Source organism: Mchenga conophoros, linkage group LG11 (assembly GCF_057382185.1).
Source record: "Mchenga conophoros isolate Kocher_MC1m ecotype Shallow Benthic linkage group LG11, M_conophoros_male_GT1.1, whole genome shotgun sequence".
Taxonomy (NCBI): domain Eukaryota; kingdom Metazoa; phylum Chordata; class Actinopteri; order Cichliformes; family Cichlidae; genus Mchenga; species Mchenga conophoros.
The window spans coordinates 30,707,704-30,727,098 of record NC_140536.1 but is presented as its reverse complement, the minus strand read 5'-3'; the positions used below and the strand labels follow the sequence as shown (position 1 = coordinate 30,727,098).

Here is a 19,395-nt window from a genome sequence, read left to right as displayed (position 1 = left end):
GATTACAGCTGTAATTCCAAGTTAATGAAATACTTGTATTAAACACTTTGAATTAAAGTCTGCACTTTACTCACATGTTGATTCTGTGATTTGAAACACACTGGTGGTGAACAAACACAAAACTACAAAAACTGAGCACCAAACTGTCAATGAAAAAGACTAAAATGAATTATTGCCACACAAAGAAAATTACACCGAAGCCTGATTATTGCACACTAACATAATTCATCATTTTTCATCTCTCCTCTACTTCATATACCTTGTTTAAAAAAAAAAATTAATAACACAGATTTTTAACAGAAATCACTAAAAAAAGATTATGAGAACTTACCTTTTTTCTTGTCCAATCACAGCACGGGGTCAGTAATGTCTAAACAACTGCACATTTCAATGAAATTTGAATACAAATAGAACAAACAAACCTAACGACTGGTATGATAAAAGTAAGATAACTGGCTCACCTCACAGCTTTCATGTCAGCAAATTCTTCAGAAGCTGAACTGGCTCTGCTTCATCCGACCGCTCACCTGAAACATCCTGTTATCACAACCTTTCATGATGATTTTCACAGTTGGATTTTTTTTTTAAATAAAAAGGATCAAAGGATTTTACGGTCAGATTGCCACACAGATGATCAAGACGGATATGGCTGGCTTACCTTTTAATTTAACACTAGATGTCTGACTTATCCCTCTAGCACTGGATCCAGTGTTTATGTCAGCTACATGCAATCATCAGTCAGATGTGTGGGAGGGCTTGAAGTGTCTCTGTCGGGGTTAGGTTATCATAAGGCTGATAGCTGAACATGTCATTAGCACACCTCTATAGCTGACATGATTACTTCTGTTTTGCTTCAGTACAGGATTGCTGTGGCTAGAAATACTGTTATCTGAATATGGCACACTGGCTTCAGAGGTAGATAATGTGATGTACTTGTGATTATCTGCACAAATAACTGAAAAAGAGCACAGACAGAAACAGGTATAATTCTCTGTATTCAAATTCTGAACATGCCAGTCTACTCGACGCTTAGTGCAAGTTCTGCAAATATCATCATTCACACAACAGGTTGCTGCAAGATTGTCTTGTTTCGTCTTTAAATGAGTCGGCTAGTCAGTAATAAAAAGACACGTCAGTATTGTGAGAGATGGATATTCATTACAACAATAAATTATCATCACAGGTGAAAAGAAGTCCCTCGCAATGGATATTTAAAGCTGAACAGTTTACGTCAATCTTTTTACACACCAACATTACTAATTCATTTACAGTCCGCCTCCACTGCACACGTGCTTTTTCCATTGCAAAAGAATAATGGTACACAGACAAGATGTACACGATTCACATGAGAAATTAAAATATTCAAAAATAAATTGATCAAAAAGCCAAGCCAAAAATAAGATAAGCAGTTTTATCTGATTTATTGCGAAGAGGCTTCTGTAATGTTGTGAACAAGAAGTGCACAGCATCGCGTGGCGTGTTAAGCAACAGAAAATCCATCAGCAACTATTTTGAAAATCACTTAATCATTTGTGCAAAAATGCTTCTACATATGTTTATTTAAGTGATGATTAACTCTTTTTCAGTGTTTTACACCACTGTAAACTGCATGTTTTGGATTTCTCCCCTTCATTTTATGAACAATTCAAATTAAATTGGTGAAATCATTAATCACACAAGAAACAGCTGTGCGCAGACTGAGGGTGGCTCACACAGGGGTTTACAGCTGTGCATTGTTCCCATTGAACACAGACTTCTTCAGCATGCAGCCATGGCACTACAGGGCCCATTATACACCCAGCAATGGTTGCTTCGTGCACTGATGGTGACATTTATATTTGCTTTGTGGCATTTTTGAGGGAACAGAAACACTTGTGAGGTTACAGAAACTGGATGGTGCATGACCATGCAAAATGACACTAGCATGGCTTGTGCCAGTGGATCTGACATCAGTGTCCTCATATCCATTCACAAGGGCGAAAATGACAAATATAATGGCCCACAACACACATTTGTAAAGTGAATCATATTAAAGTTAAAATTTAAATTAAGTTTAATAATTATTTCCCAAGTGTTTGCTCTCTGTTACTTAACTTCTGAGTTTGCAAAATAGGTTTAGGTTAACTGAATGTAAATTGGCTGCAGGTGTGAATTGAGTATGAATGGTTGTCTATCTAGTTGCACTAGCCCTGCAACAACCTGCCGACCTGTCCGTGGTGTACCCTGAATTTTACCCTGTAGCAGCTGGGATAGGCTCCAGCATAAAAACAAAACAGAAAAATAAAAAAATGGATGGATGGACTGAACAAAGTTTTCATTACTTGAGCTTTTCTTTACAGTAAGTGCTTGAATATCACAGAGATGGTTCTTAGGTCCGCAAACAACTACAATCAGCTCTGTGACAACTGACTGAACTCCTTCACTTTTAGTTAAACTCTGATGCAATTAAAAGCTAAAAAAAAAAAACAAACAAACAAAAACCATATAGTAAGCTGACCATATCATTTTTCAAACAATGTTCCCAAGGTGAAGCATAAACTTTGATGCTGAAAACTCCAGAAATAAATGGCCTGTAGATTTTGAGTCTGCAAGTTGCAATGCAATGAGAAAAGCACTGAACCTTTCTTTTGTGAGATCAAAAGTCCTTCGGTGAGTTGACTCAATGGTTTTCCATTCAAATGTCTCTAAGCATACAGTACATTTAATGAGCGTAATATTGGCCGGCTGCTTCCACATGATGCAACATATTCCTCATGTTAATTTCAGCATTGGTATTTCAGGGTCTCTAGCCCAAATCCAAATCTAATACAATCACGTACCTCTATGATTGCAACACATATTGTTGCCCAGGGATTTGTGATGCAACTGTAAAGCTTGGCAGAGATGAGCAGCAATGAATATAGCAGCAGCATCTGTACATGACAGAGTGCTGATAGCTGACATCACCCAAAAGAAACTTTCTACACGATAAACTGAGGAAACACGGTGACTTAGGTTGAGCTGCTGTTCGCACCGATGAACCAAAGAGTAAACATGATGAAAAAGAGTTTAAAGTGCAGTGCATCAACAAAACAAAAGGTAAACATATTATGGGTACTTGGCAAGACATTTAAGTTTGTAACAATCAGACATCTACACGCACCCACATACGCACGCTCAGGTATAACAAACTCAGCGTGAATCCTGTCAGTGAAATCAGGCTGTTTCTCACTCAGCCATCACATCCACAGACAACATGTAGAGACATCATTCGACTGCTGCCATACTGGACTCCCTGTGATGCTGCTCTGCTGCACTGCTCCTGAGAATTAAAAATAATATTTTGTTGGTGGTTCAAAGAAACTAACTGCCCCTTCCACCTGACATGTTAACTGTTTTTTTAAAACAGCTTTTTTGGCAGCTTATTTAATTGCTAGAAGAAGTGAATGTCACAACAGATATGATTTCGATATACTCGGAAAGTGATTTAATTACTTCCCAGAAACAGCATGTTGTGTTTTTTTAATTGTGGTTGTCAGTGTCTTTGAAGCTTTGAAGTAATGAGCACCTCAAACATGAAACCCTTGGACTACTTTTCTCATTTATATGAGAGTTGTGTGTTTTCTTTCCCCTGGTCTTTTAATTCATTTTGAATTTCAGCTTCATCATTTCATTTACTTATGTGTATAGTTCAACACTGGTTGGCTTGCTGCTGGTCACATTTTAGACTGAATGCACTCAGCTACAATCCAAAAGTACCGTCATATCTTAAATACATCATCCTTGTCTTAAAATTAAACCTGTGATTTGAAACCACAAGGCTGTAGCTCTTTAGAGCTGAGGTGTTCACCGCAGCAAAACAGATCCTGTGAAGAAGTAGAAAAATCTGCTGTGTTTAAGTAGCGATGTCACTAATTCTGCAGCTTCAACCCCGTTACTGCTCCACATCCCGATGAATGCCAGATGTGTCTGTATAATCATTATTGTTCCATGAAATCACTCAGATTTGCCTACAATAAGAACAAAAATGTTGATACTAATTATTCTATTTGAGGAACTGTGTGCCTTATTAGGGCAAAAGGAGTTACTGCTCTTAACACCATTACTTTGTGAGGCTTGTAATGGGCTGTTTTCTAATTTGGCAGAGATGTTTTTTTGTTTTTGTCCCAAGATGCCTTGATGGTTATGCGTTTTAGTCCATATCAAAGTGCCTCTTTGATTATATCTCCAGAACAGCTTTGTGGTATCCTTGAGTCAGTTTTGAAATTCAAGTCCACATCAGCAAAAGTCTCAGTGAAAGAAGAGAAAATGCTAGCAGCAGTCACATTCTGGGCTTTGTGGAGGCCTTGGCACTTCCAAAATGCAGTTTCAGAAATATATTCCACAATGCCACCAAGTACCTTCCTCCCAATCCCAGCTCCATCTTCATTGGAGCTGGGAGACCTTCAGGGTTGAAGTACTGCTGAAGTCCAAAAAGAAGGGTCCTTCCTGTTTAGGCAGGAAAGTGGTGGGGGTGACGTTATAGATGCCTGCTGGGACATGATCTACCTCCATGTAGCAGAAACCACATCTGCAAGAAGCAAGGAAGAGGCTGTGACGTTCATTTATGGCAGAGGTTGATGTCATTTCAGAGGTGTGGGAAACTAAACATCACATTTTCATTTTAAAAGATAAGCAGACTAACTCTTCTTCATTCGAACGACTTTGACTTAACGGTACTTCCTGTAAATGCTTTTATCAAAAAAAAGAGTTTTTAATCTTCCAAACCTAACCAAATCTATAAACAGAATAATTTGTTGATGTTATTTTAATTTTATTTTTTTTAAACCTGGCAAGTAATCAGGAACACTTTCAAATTCTCTTAAGGAAACTGGGTTTGCTAAAAAGACTTAAACATCTTAAACATCTTAAACAGCAGCAAAAATCTGAAAACATCGTAACACACCGACTGATAAAATGCTGCCCCCTGGTGGTAAAATCTAAAATTACTGCATGTCAAACACTGAACTCACTCAGCTATGCCCACATGCTTGTAAACAATAAAATCCACAGCTTAATACATATTCCTGCTGACCGTTTTAGTATTGACCTGTTAAAAATTTAATGATGGTAAAGATCTACAATCGCAGATGGAGACACGTTTTTGAGGAACAAAATTAATTGATCAATAATTTCGAAATATGCAAATTGTAGAAAGAAACATTTTTGTGATCCCTTACAGCAGTAATAAATAAATACTTTCAATCAAATTAAAATTAATTTTGCCCTCAGAAAGTCACAAAGATATCGCATCAGATCAATGTACTGCTCAGATGTAACAATGCTCCTGATGCTCTAAGTGAACTCAAACAAATCTTCTGCAGTGTTGATAAATGACCAGACATCAAACTCAGCTTATGGTCAGGGTGGACTTGTTGCTCTGCAGCTTGTGTACCTTTCACGATGATGCCTGCTCATTACTGTACCTGTAATCGCCACTGGTCTTCTTGTGGAAGGCAGCTGAGCCTGGATCACCCACTGTCGACACTGTCACCATCTCAAACCCAACGCTGTACTGCCTGCAGACACAGAACAGAAATAAAATGCAGAGAATAGCAACTGACTTCTACACAGATCAAAGATGCTCAAGCTAAAGTCATAGGGTTATCCATTGTTGAGGAAAAATAAGAGCTTTTTGTTTTAACTTTATTTGGTTTCCTGCAGTGCAGAGATGGACTTTAGTGCAACAAGCCTGTGTGTCTCAGTATGTAAGGTAGAAAGAAGGTAAGAGATTGAGCCAGAGGATTTTTATGTGCTAATGCTACATGAGAAAAGTCATTTAGCCGTTGTGCTAATAAGTCACTTAAAGCTAGTCAAACAAATATGCTTGAAATGAAGTAAAATATAAGTGGCAACGCCCTAAAATTATTGCCATTAACGAGGAGATTTAATGCCAGAAAAACAAAACCACTACAAAAACATCTGTCATTGGCATGGTGAACAAACGCCTTAGTTTTTGTGCCATCTGCGTCACTGTTAACCCTCCCTACAGTGTGAACAACTAGAAAAGCATAACTTGGTTTATCTGTTGGACTGCAAATCTTGTTTCAGGCGAACATTTAACAAATTCAAATTTCATTTCACTTCTGAAGCCTTTATATGATAATGTAGCACAGAGTGACAAAGACTTTCAAGTAGTTTTGGCTGTGCTGACATAAATTCCATCAGTTGGTTAGAGATCTGAAGTGCGCCAAAATTAGTGCCGTGACCACGACCCCGGAGGACTAATTTAACCCAATTTTGTGTTATAAAATCTAATTTTCCCAGAATCTTTTTGCTGGCATTTTCTAAGTAGCACATAGATACCCAGACTAAGAGGTTGATGATGCTGATGGTTTCAGTGTTTGTTTTATGTCATCATTTTCTGCTATATGCAGATTATACAACTACGAGCACAGATGAAGTAAAAGTAAAACAAGCTTTTAAATCTATTGGAGCTAAAACTACATGAATGATTTCAATGAAAATTGAAAACTGTGCTCCTATTAGGATATTATTGTCATATGGAGACCCAATTTACTCTATACCACATTTGGTATATTGCGCCTCAGTATACCAACTAGGGTATAGGGGGTTCACCTGGATCCTCGGAGTTCGATGAGCAGCGGTCCGGACCGTTCCAGGTTAATCTGATAGATTGGGTTGTTTTTGTACGAGTCTTTGTAGTTTCCACAGCCACCGGCACTGAGCCCCTTCCACTGACCATTAATCTGAAGACAGAAATCAAGTCAGTAAACATAATATCCACAATATCCAACTGTTTGGACAAGGTAAATATATTCACAGAATACAGTTAATATAATGTTGTCTAATTTAGCTAACCAAATTGCCCAAAAATGTACCAGTCCTAAATTACATGATAAAATACATAATGCACAGAATGTAGTTGTTGATTTATAGATAGCATACCCTTTTTGTGTTAGTGAAGGGATTTGGGATCTTGGAGAAGGTGAATTTGCATCCAGTGTAGACCTGCATAAAGAAACAACCTCCATTATTTTAGGGTTCACATTGTTAGTGGGCAAACTGCTCAGTAAAATACTCAAATTTCAATTCATACCCTACCTAATAATACTCCTTCATCATCTATAACTTTGTCAAACTGTGCATATTGTAGCTCAAAACACTGTAGAAAACTGTGAATTCTTAACCATCTGCTCATAAAATAAATCTTTTATATCAGTGCCATTCTGGCAAAAGAAACATTAGGAAAGAAATCTGATTTTCTGCTCCGGCTTTGATCTCTGGTGAAAACACAGTGAACACGAGAGAGTTCAATCAGTTATTCCAAAGATGATATTCATAGAGAAACACTGATGTGAGCTGATAGGAGGGGATTTTTTCTTCACGGCTGGCTTGCTGGAGACAGAGGGAGAGAGAGAAACTGAGAGAAAGCCTGCAGTGTTTACAGCAGTCGTGTTGCTGTTACAGAATTCACACACACATAAAACACAAAGCTTCCAGCTGACACGTGCACACGAGTGCACGTTGTTTTTTTAATGAGGGATTTCAGTATAAACTGTTTTCCCAAGTCCTCACTGCGGTTTGCAAGAGGAGTCCATGAATTATAAATAACTAAAAAATATATTTGGGTCACGCAGCACATGCGTGCACTTAAAAAGTCCCTGAGAATCTACACTCAAGGACCTGCTTTTTCAGACAAGCTGAAGTGGGTGTAGCAGAATAATGTGAGAGGTGAATTTTAATTTATAGGGAGAGGAGATCAGAGAAGAGCAGTCACTGTTCCTAACTGCACGTATAAGTATGTACAGTAAGTCTGACAGAAACAAAAACAGACATCGTGCTTATTCTAGCATAACAAAATGCCCAATAGGTAGCTTTGAAACTGTTGTTACCAGCTGCCACATCAAATTCTAGTTCGAGTTAGAAATGATTTCAGTAGTAAAAAAAGAATTAAGACTAGACTTTTTAAATTACTTTTCAGATTGTACTTCTGTGTATGAGCATAAACAGAGTTAACATCTCTCACCCGCAGTGTGTAGTTGATGGTGTTCTGTTTCTCGTACTGGGAAACCACCAGGGTAAAGGTGTGTGTTCCTGCACTGGTCAGCTTCATCTTGGTCAGATAGTGAGGACTGTTGATACGGATGCCATCTATGAAAGGAGGGGGATCCGCTGGGGAGGAAGAGGAGGTGTTCAAAATAAATAACCACACTGTAGCTTACAGATAACGTAAAACTTTCTTCAAACTCAACTTCTAACTGAATTTTTTCTTAACCTCCAGTATCAATTTTATAGGGTAGTAAATGTTAGTGAAGTGAAGTTTTTCTTTGTGTCGTTGTAAAAAGGGTGATGCATCACTAAAGCCAGGGCTCTGCAATAGACTAATCTCTTTCTTCCAGGCATCTGACCTTGCTGTATGTGGCGGAAGGGCAGAAATAAAGGCTGCCATCAATCTCCTGCTACCATTCATCTATAGTGGAACTGTCCTTGCTCGGTGGTGCAGAGAAAGAAAGAAAGAAAATGTCCTCTAAGGTATCTATCAAACCTCACCTGGATAGTAAACCTTCTTGCCATCAGTCTTGTAAACGACCAGCGTGATGAACTCTCTGTTTTGTGCAAAATCATCCTGGACAGACACGGTCATAGCACAAAAGTGTAGCATTACAGTATCAGACCACCACATTACTGGAAATGAAATCTGGATGAAATAAAAACATATCAGATCTGTGCCTTTACCTTATCAGTGATGTGTCTGGTGAGAAGCACCCACACAGCAGCACCACCAGCTGGACACTGAACCTCCAGCCTGTACTGGGGATTGTTGGCAAGACTGTACACATCCTTCACTGGACCCTGCTTTCCATCCCAGGTACTGCAGATGGAAAAGAAACCAGAACATAGACATGTCAGTGTAGAATGTCACAAAATGTACCAGAATATTTAGGAGTAAGATACTATGTAATGTTTTTTGTTCCCTTGAATAGTCCTTAAAATGTGAGTGACAAACTCTGCATCCATAAAACATGAGTAATATAAATTAACAGACACCTGTGAATACAGGAGGAGTTTTTAAAGAGTGCAGGATTCCAGCTCAGGTAGATGACATCATAGTATTGACAAAGGTCCTCCCATGCGATCCAGAACACACCTGGAAAGCAAACACAAGTTGATCGTTAACACTAATTTATCATTTTTTAATCATTTTAAGTTTGCCAAGAGAGATAAAAATTGTTTGGATTTATACCCTCACAGTGACTTCGGGTATATACTGGATTTCATTAGCAACATATCGACTATGTCATAAGCTTATGAATAAAGTCAGCGCTGCACATCATGGTGAGTAACTTTTGTAACTTTTGCTTTCTTAGCAAGTGATTTTAATTTTTAAACACTCTCCAATGTTTATTATTTGTAAAGCATAATATTTTTATTCTACCTTTTTAAGATCTTTTGTGGATACTATTTCATTTTGAATTAATTTTTTATTTATATGGCACCCATTCACAACAGCAGTTATCTTTCCATCCACTTTCTTCTGTTTATCCAGTTTAGGGTTGGTGGAAGCCGATCCCAGCTGCCTTTAGGTACACCCTGGTCATGTTGCCAGTGAGTCACAGGGTGGACACAGAGAGACAGATAACCATTCACACCAAACCTTTTTACCTATGGCCAATTTGGAATCACTAATTAATCTAACCTGACTAACTGAATGTCTTTGGACTGTGGCAGAAAACCAGTGTACATGGACACCGGGAAGAACATGCAAACTACATACAAAAAGATGGTGGATCTGGTGACAGTGAGAAGGAATCAGTTTGCTAATCTATGCGTCCATTTATTTTCTTCTTTTTATCAAATTCATATTTTATTAAACTGCAACACCGGTAAACTGTCTTCTGAGATATTATGGCAAATGTTGAAGATTTCAGCACCTCTGTCTCTTTCTGTGATGGGAAAGTGTAAACACTAAAACCACCTGACAGAGGCAACCAGAGTGAGGCATACCCTCTATTTAATCTAACACTGTGTGAGTAATTTTATGCATGACGCAAGGTGCCACATATTTCTATAACATTTAAAATACCCTTTGATTATTTAAGAATGTGACTAACATTTTCACAAGGTTCTTAAATACACACAGTAAGTGTACATATAATGTGTAACTTAAAAAAAAAAAAACGTAAAAAAATAAATAAAAATAGTACATTAGTTACCAGGAACAGAAAAACAAACCGACAATAACAGCTAGACTGCGACTGAATATGCTCCATACCCTGGAATTACTTAAAGACAGAATATAAAGACCAATGTGTGTGACCAATGTCAAAGTACTGAATGTAAAACTCAATAAACTCAGATACCGTTATCAAACTTCTGAGCTGTCTTGGGGTCAAAGTTGAGGTATTTCAGGAGCTCAGGTGTCCAGTTCTTCTCATCGCGCTCACTGTAGCGCCCCTTCCACCGCAGATGACTCCACGGATTCTTTAGCTGCAGGAATCGCATTTTCTACAAGAGAAACAAACCCGCAAGTATGAGGTTAATCACACGAGCAGAAAAAAAAAATGACAGAATTATCTAAATATACTACAAACTAGAGATGGCACGATACCACTTTTTTATGTCCGATACCGATACCGATATCATAAATTTGGATATCTGCCGATACCGATATGAATCCGATATAGTGTTTTTTAATCAACAAAACTGTTTTTTAAAATATCTTGCTGCATTTTGCAAGTCTGCAAGTTCATACTCAAGTTTAAAACAACAACTACACTAAAGCTATTCTGTTATACCTGTATACAAAAAAAATATTTCATAGTTCAGCAATACTGATCAATCTAATAAACTTAGACCTACACCATCCTCCCTATTCTGGTATTTTAAAGAGTACTTAGCGTAAATATTAAGCAACCTAACTAATAGGGTTCCAACTCCCAGCAACAACAAAAAGAAATAAATAAAAAATAGGGAACCACCCCTCACACTCCACCTCATGATGCTTAATCGACGTAATCAACCTTAATTTGATGCAGTGTGAAAAAAAATGCACAGAAATCAATTATTTTTCAAGAAATATTAAATAGATTCAACATCTTTCTTCAACAAAATTGCAGACTGCACAGATGGTACCTTCCCAAAGTAAAAAGTACTATAGCTTACTAGGGTATATATATTAGACTTAATAGTCACTATATACAGTAATGGACTTCTATTCATTTTACATCAAATTAAAACTTTGGGTGTCAGATAATTATTTATTAAAAGCTAGACATTTTAAATGAGAATAAGAAAGAAAAGTATGTCTTTGTGCCCCCTTTTCCCTGTTCATGCCCTATCGGCCCCCCTGGCTAAACTTTGCTAGATCCGCCCCTGCACAGTTACCAGCGTCAGCTACATAGAAAAAGATCCTGGTGTAGAAAGTAATATTAAATAAATTCTAACAACAGCTTATCAAGCTTAAACGTTCTGCTGTTGTTCAGCCGCTGGTTTCCTCTTTCTGGTGCAAAGTGGGCCAAAAACAAACAAGAGACACGGACTCGCGACAGAAAAGCCGATCAGCTGATCATTTAAGCAGTTTCACGATTGAAGTAGCAGCCGGAGAGCGAGAGGCAGTCGCTTGTTAAGCTTAACGTGGGAATGCTTTACAAACATTCAGAGATGGACTTACACACTTGCTTTACTTCTCTCGGGGATAACTTTGTCGGAGATGAAATGCCAGGTTGCTAGCGAAGCTCCACATGCTATCCAGACCACCGACAGGTCCGGCATGCCACAGCTGCTCTATCACGTGATGCATACTGCTCCGACTGCTAACGTTCTGAGGTGAGTTACGGCGTGTTGCAAGTTTTGCCAGGTGCTTTCGTGATATTTAATGGATCGGATTACATTTTTTATTTTTCTCCGATATCCGATCCAGTAATTTAGGTCAGTATCGGACCGATACCGATACGTAATATCGGATCGGTCCATCTCTACTACAAACTAGCGGGTTTACTAAACATTTACTAAGCAAGATTATAAGAATGAAATGCTCATTCTTCAGTTTAGCGTCATGAGGAATTTGTTGTATTTTGGGAAGTTTAAAAATGTTTTTTTTTCTTTTTTTAAAAACTTTGTTTTCATCATTTTTTGAACCTACTGACATGAGCAGCTTGTTAAGGAAGTCATAATTGACAATCACTAGCAAGACCATGCACAAAGACCTTTTAGAAGCTTCAGAGATACCTGCACAGCCGGTTAGCAGGGCTGAATTCAATTCATATTGAAATATTGAGTTCACCAGTGTTACAGCGCTGCAGCAGGGTCAGTATAATATAAATGTCATAAGTCTGATTTCCCCCCATACTCAATATAGTCTGAGTCAATATAAGGCAGATGAAAAATTGAAGGAAACACTGAATGTGCAACCGCAATAGTACGACAATCCCATCGTTCCTTTATGATCATCTTTGTATACAAATTTAACTTGATAAGTGCTTAAAGAAACAAACCAGGTGAAAAGTAGAAACATTTTCTCACAAACATCAATCTGACTTTTTTTTTTGCAACAAAATCAGTTTCCCCTGCTGGAAATTAGAAAGTCCACTACCCATTGTGTATGAGGGGCCACTAATGGCTTGATGTGTATAAACTGACAGTATAATGTAAACAACCAATGCTAACCTTGTATTCCCTGATGTCAAGAACAGCGTAGGCGTGTGTTGGCACTAAACCCCATCTTTCCCCTTCCTCCTCTGTCATTACACCCGTTGCTGTGGTGATGAGAACGTCACCCCTGTGAAACCTTAAACAGGAGAGAGAGAAGCAGATACAGAGTGAGAATAAGCACAGATGTTTAGTTGAGGAATTTATTATGGCCTATAAAATAATTATGCCTGTGCAAGTCTGTGCACCTACCTCTGGAAGAGCATGCGGAAGGTGTCGTCCCTGTTGAACGACTGATTGTCAGAGTGCATAGCGATGCGTTCAGGGATCCAGCCAGTGAGAGCATGCAGATCAATATTCTGTAAAAATTAGGCTATTATGAAAACAGTTCTTAAGAAAACGAATTTATTGACTTTGACATCAGACTTTTTTCGAATTCAGAATATATGCAGAAAGTTGTTCAACAGCATGGCTGCAAAATTTAGAAAAAAAGAAGCTTTTTGGAGTTACTAAACCTGGAAGTGAACTAATTACAAAGACACAAATTTATCAAGCTAAAAAAATGCACATTTATTTTTAAATATATTTAAACTTATTGCAACTGTACATCCCCTTCTCCTCAGTTCCAGCAAATCCCTGCACAAAATATTTTACTTAATTACTTGTTATTGGGGAGCTGTTTTTAGATGTTACCAGGTTACACCAGGAGAAATCACTAATTAACAAATGTCCCGGTTTACTCACCGAGTTGGAACCAGGGAAGTCGTAGCCGCCCATCACCTTCATGTAGGCCTTCTCAATCAGGGACACCCAGAGCTCGTTCCTGTTGCTGGAGTAGGAGCACAATAACTCTCCATTGCGATCCACTGGGAGGAAGTCATCTATAATAACCTGGAACAGGCAAAGAGTCAGTTTCTCAGTTTAAGGAAAGCAGGAGTAATATAACAAAGAACATAACTATAACTTTTTCTCATGCACAGCAGTTATCAGATAGAAGTAAGACTTTTTCCCCACTTTCCATTTTTTGAAGTAAAAAAGAAAAAAAAGAGGATGAATTTGTATACTTAAAAAAATAACTATTGTTATATTTAAATTAATATCAGAATGCATTATTAAATCTACAAAAAAACCCCACAACAACACAAAACCCAAAACAAAAAAAACAAAACAAAACAAGATATTTTCTTTTGCATCATGAACAGGTGACATGAGCGTAAACATTTCACAAAGTACTTTTTTTATGCTCATTTCAACTCACATTGTAAAGACAAAATATTTGCAATGCAAATAACCAACAGGTAACTGACTGTTGTAATTCGTTGTTTACCTTCCTGGGAACTCCGTTGATATGGAGTTTGACCATGTACTTTCCACAGGGGTTGTATTCTGGCTCTCCTCGTCTGTTCTGAGGGTAGATTATGCTGCAACACACACACATGCAAGGTTCAATGGCTATTTTGCTTTTTAGTATGAAAGACAGTTTAAATTAAAATGCACTGCATGCTGATGTGCCATAAAAACAATATCAGTAAAGAACAGAAGCTACACAGCACCTGGTGATGAGTTTTTTGTTGTAGCGTCTCTCGTAGGCTGCACTGATGGCTAAAGAGGCCACAAACGAACAGTCAGATACCACCGTCTGGACAGAAGATGAAATGAGGAAATCAATGTGAACGGGTTAATATATAATTACATATATTTAAATACATTGCATAAAATCACCATTACTTTAAGTCTGAGTTTGGACTTTTTACACTGTTCAGTTTTACAATGTTCAGTTACATATCAAAAGGTTTTTTAAATTGTCTCTCATAAAAACGCTTATCTGTGGTGTTACTGTGCCATCTACTGGATGAATTTAAGCAGTAAACAAAAAAAAATTCACTAATTTTAAATGCATGATTCTTCAATAACCAACATTAGAACAATAATTGTGGTAAAGGACAAAGTTTGAACAAGATTTTTATTTAATATTCAAATATAAGGATTTTAGAAAATACATGTAGAGATCAACTGAGGATTGTGGAAATAAAACGAAACCAGTCCAACCTGTTTGATGCTGAAGCTGGACACAGACATGATCATGGTGGGGTTATTGCAGATCTCATCTGGCCGAACCCAGCGGGAGAAGATGGCTTTCTGTTTGGGTGACAAAGCCAGTTTCCCTGATTTGTCCCTGGTGAGAAGAAAAAAATAAAAGAAAAAGAAAAACTGTGTTTAGCCAATTCAGTCACACATTTTATTTTTCTATGTCACCAAATTTCAACTACAGTAAGTTTCTGTCAGTAATTCCCACATGCATTGGACCAAAGCTTCATATATGTAATGTTTTCTACTAAAAAACCCACATTTGTTATACGAATTTAACCTGGAAAAACTTCTTACAACCACATCTCAAAGCAAAAGTGTTTTAGTGTTGAGTGTTTCAGGTATCCTTCCCTTCAATGTGTCAAGAAACAGATACTGCAGTTTCTACAAATCTTAAGACTTTCTCCAAAATACATACATCCGCACATGACTTTTCTCTCCTGAATGTCTCAGTGAGGCTTGTATTAGCTTTGAAATAATGTTACTATTATAAAAACTGACTGCAAACAATAAAGCAAACTCACGAGAAAGGTACAGGAAAGGCAAATCGCTCTTTAAGGTCCACGCTCATGAAGGGCACGTAGGCTATGCCATTGATTGTAGATGTACTCCTGAAAATAAAGCACAAGTTTAATGAAATAGAAACGCTTTGACACATAATTTTGCAGTAGTATTTACATATTTAAAAAGGATAAAACCATTAGGGCATTAAAAGGCCCTATATAAGTTTTCCAGGCATCTTTTGCATCCAAAGATTTCAAAATAATCTCATTAAAGGCTGAGGCAGTTATTTCATTTGCCACCTGGTGCAGTGATTTAGCACAAAACTACATAAAAAAAAAAATGTAAATGTTATACTTTCTAAAATTTTTCAGCAACTAGAAGGGTATACTAAAGGGATACCCAGAAACATTGGCCTTTATAACATATTCAGTGAGCCTTCTCACCTGAGTACCTCGATCTCCTCAGATGTGTAGCGCTGACCTTGGGGCTCACTGGACTGCACAGCCCGGACAGGTTGGGATTGCTGTCGGTCATTGAGGCTGAAGTCTGGCCCAAGAGGGAGGAACTGGCGGACAGGTCCTCCTGAACTGGCACCAGTGCTGGGCTTGGTTCCAGGAGCCCCTGTCCTGTCCTGAGCTGAAGCCGATTTGGACTGGGATTCTTTAAGACCTTCGGCTCTGGCAAAATATAGTGGAAGAAGTTTTTTTGTTGTTCGTTTTTTTTTAACATGCAAAAAGTGAAAACAACAACATTAAAACAAAAAGCTCTAGAGCATTAAAATGAATGATGAACACTCTAGTTTACAACACAAAACCAGGACCATTTTATATGTACCTGTCTAAAGCTTGACGTGCCAGCTGTTTCAGTTTGTTCTGCAGCACTTGCTCAGATGTTTCATTGGACTGGTGAAAACAAAACAAACAAAAAGAAATCAGGAAGAGGAATTAATGTGAGCATGAGTAGGGATAATATGAGGGAAGTCTAAGTGTAAGTCAGTGAGTGACATAATGAAAAACAGAAAGGGGCCTAGTGAGAGACTAACCGTTTTAATGCACAGCTCCACAGCCTGAGTGTACAGTTCAATAGCTTCATCATCATTTCCCTTTTCATCTTCCTCAAAGGCTTGGGTAACCAGGAAGTGGGCACGTTCCAGGTCCACCTGGTGCCGGGACTTCAGTGGGTCACTTTTCTGTGCTTGAACTAATGTCAAAGGTCAAAGGAAGGAATGGTTAAGACAACAGGTAATTTGACCTAATTCATTTTCCCATGGAGTATTAATGTTGTTGTCATAGAGGATTTTTAATGGACACCAAGTTATCCAAACCTGTTTTTAGCACATTATACTTGAGTAAATGAAAACTCAAGATGAAAGTTGGAAATATGAATATCTTCATTACAAAACAGATTAAGACCAGACACTAGATAAGGAGATTAATGCTCCCTAGTCTCTCCTATCTGACCCAAAGACTCATCTTAAGTACTGTCTGCCCATATTTGTCTCTCATTGTATTCAGTAAGTAAAACAGAATTTAACCTTCCAACAACTTTTCTTGAGCCACCTTTAATCTCTTGAACAGTGCTGAAATAGTGCTTAAACTATCAGTTTAGTAAGTTTACTGGTGCAGCTTAATACAACAGCATACAAAAACTCCACCTTTAAAAATGTCATGAAGTAATTATTATTCTTTGTTAATGCTGGCTCAGACAGGTGCTAAGTTACTTAGTTGTGATTTTTTTGGTAGCTTTCTGGATAAATGATAGAAAGATGATAGAAAAAAAGAGCAATCAATTTCTACATTTCATATCATCGAAATCACTAAACAGCAATACCCAGCATTACACATCATCTAGTGGTAACAGGACTCTTGTACATTCTGTGGCCACACCCATGTGAACACACAAATCAAGAGCATGAGGAGAGTCATGGAAAAAACTGGTCAGACAGAAACTGAGAAACTGTCCTTTTCAGTAAAAAAGAGAAACATTTTCTTACCCATTAAACACTTCACCTCTTTAAAGGTGTTGCTCAAGATAAATCAACAACTCAGTAAAACAGGATAATGAGTGTCTTTTAGACAACAAGTTTAATGAACAACATGTGGACTGTGTTTATTATAATAGTTTCCAGCTATCCATACATTAATTAAAATGGGAGTATATTCAGTCCCAGGTCTATATTTTCATGCAATATTACTAGAGTAGCTTTTATGTGATTTATATTTCACATTAAGCCTTCATTTGTAAGTCATCTGAAAAGCCATCAGAAGCAAAACCCTTTGCGCCTATTGTGAGGTGAGCTTACCTGCATTGTGGAGGGCTTGAACCCGATCCAAGTATTCATTCACTTTCTCCTGGATCCCGTCCAGTTTGGACCCTGCCATGCCAGCATAAATGAGGGCCTGAGCTGCCTCCTATGGAAAACAAACATAAAAGAGGCAGCGGTTAGAAAAGTATTACATCCGGTCACTAAGTACTGGCATCCAGGGACACTAGCAACCCAACTTTGACCAAATATATCTGTAAACTGTTAATTCGTAAAGTAGTAGACTTCTTAAATCTAATCCTGCTGCTATTACAGAAATGAAAGTGAGTTTGAACTTCTAAGATTAGCAAAATGCTAACCCTGAAAAATGGCATACGTTTACAGGTAAAACTTATTGGCACTTACCTTATAATAAAATACAGCCTCGTTATATTTGCCATTCTGGTCATATGTTACAGCTGTTTTGGCAAAAGTGACAGCATCAAGTTCCAGCGCCGCGGAGTCCATGTCGAACAAAACTTGTTGACAGAGTGACAATCTCTCAGTTAGCCAGAACAGGCTAGCTAACCGTTAGCTACCTATAAAATGTCTATAAACAAAATATCTGCTTTTCTCTGTTGGCACTGTTCATTCTGTCAACTCGGAAAAAACATAGAGAAGATAATGCTGATACGTGGTGTTGATCCCACAGCCAAAACTGCCACGGTAAAAGTTTTCCTCTGCCTTTTATCAAATGACTACAACATTAGCAGACACCAAAACAACCATACTGTTTCCGGGAGACAATTCGCGCAGTCGCAGTAGAAACGCTAGCGCTGTTGAAGAGCGCAGATACCGGGGGTACGACGGTGCGTTCACGAGCAGGGAAAAATAACATTTTTTTAATACAGCTAACGTTATTTATTGGCAATTGGTAAAATATTGTAGTATAAGTCTAGTCTTTCTTTTTTCTTTATGAGCCATACCATGAAAATATGGGAAAGAGGATGATGCAGAAGTATACAAAGGGTCAGAATGAGTTAAGTTATGTCTGACCAGGCTTACATGGTTATGAGAGGGATAGTGGATACATTGGACACAGGATTTTGATTATGGAGCTGCCAATCAAGAGAAAAGGGGGAAGAGCAATCGTTTTTATGAGGATTGTTTTTCCAGAATCACATTTGTTTACTAAAAATGGTAGATGATGATCTTACCTGTTGGGAAACTTTACCCGTCTTAAAAATATTTTTTTCTTGCTGATACCTAATAAACCCTCTATTTCTTGGTTTAAGTCACTACACTCAAACATCTCAAAATTTTTATGGAAAAAATAGATTGCAGTATGTTTTAAAAATAGGTCAAAACAAAGATTTTTAGAGAGCTCATGGTTGGGGCTAGAACAAGCACTCAGTTAAAGAGTAAAAATCTGCTTTAAAACTGTTTTAAATCTTCACTTATCCTCTGTAAACTAACACCCATTTGGAGTCTAGATATCAGAAAAAGAAAATACAACATTTTCCCTCGTGGCACGAGAAAAGAATTACAAATGTAAAAAATCTAGAACATGTTATTCAAGACAGAAACTTTACTTAATTCCAATAACTTGTATCAAATTATGAGATCAGCAACAGTAAATTTCTTGAATATCAGTAAATGAAGCCTGTGACACAGGCAAGATTTAATACCAATCAACTGAACTGAAGTTATTTTTAAAATTCCTTCCCAACTGCAAAATGGGAGCAAGATCAATCCAAGATAAAAACTTCTCAACACAAATGTGTTTAAATTCCTTAATCTGAGAACTATATGCAAGCTCTAAGGTCTTGTACGACTGTTTAGAGTTTCTGGCAGAGTATATATGAATACCTATGCACATGGTTTAGTTGCTATTTTCCAACCTTACCTCACTGTGAGTCTTAGGTCAGGTA

The 19,395-nt window shown here is 37.7% G+C and overlaps 1 protein-coding gene across 2 annotated transcripts; it reads right to left on the bottom strand.

Annotated features, from left to right (window-relative positions):
* Positions 1 to 977: 977 nt before the first annotated feature.
* Positions 978 to 18,261, bottom strand: capn7 (calpain 7). 2 transcript variants are annotated; one of them, XM_085292462.1, is made up of 22 exons: positions 17,891 to 18,261; positions 17,525 to 17,633; positions 16,265 to 16,422; positions 16,057 to 16,124; positions 15,666 to 15,899; positions 15,243 to 15,329; positions 14,680 to 14,806; positions 14,184 to 14,269; positions 13,958 to 14,051; positions 13,375 to 13,521; positions 12,883 to 12,989; positions 12,649 to 12,769; positions 10,344 to 10,488; positions 9,031 to 9,130; positions 8,719 to 8,854; positions 8,533 to 8,608; positions 8,009 to 8,154; positions 6,928 to 6,990; positions 6,598 to 6,728; positions 5,445 to 5,537; positions 4,380 to 4,549; positions 978 to 3,301 (listed from the first exon to the last, which is right to left on the bottom strand). In XM_085292462.1, the coding sequence occupies exons 1-21, from the start codon at positions 17,990 to 17,992 to the stop codon at positions 4,405 to 4,407; spliced, it is 2,475 nt and encodes an 824-aa protein (XP_085148588.1). In that variant the 5' UTR covers positions 17,993 to 18,261; the 3' UTR covers positions 978 to 3,301; positions 4,380 to 4,404. The 2 variants fall into 2 exon arrangements, with proteins under 2 accessions (XP_085148588.1, XP_085148587.1); XM_085292461.1 differs by having other exon boundaries at positions 978 to 4,549.
* Between the last annotated feature and the right edge of the window lie 1,134 nt (positions 18,262 to 19,395).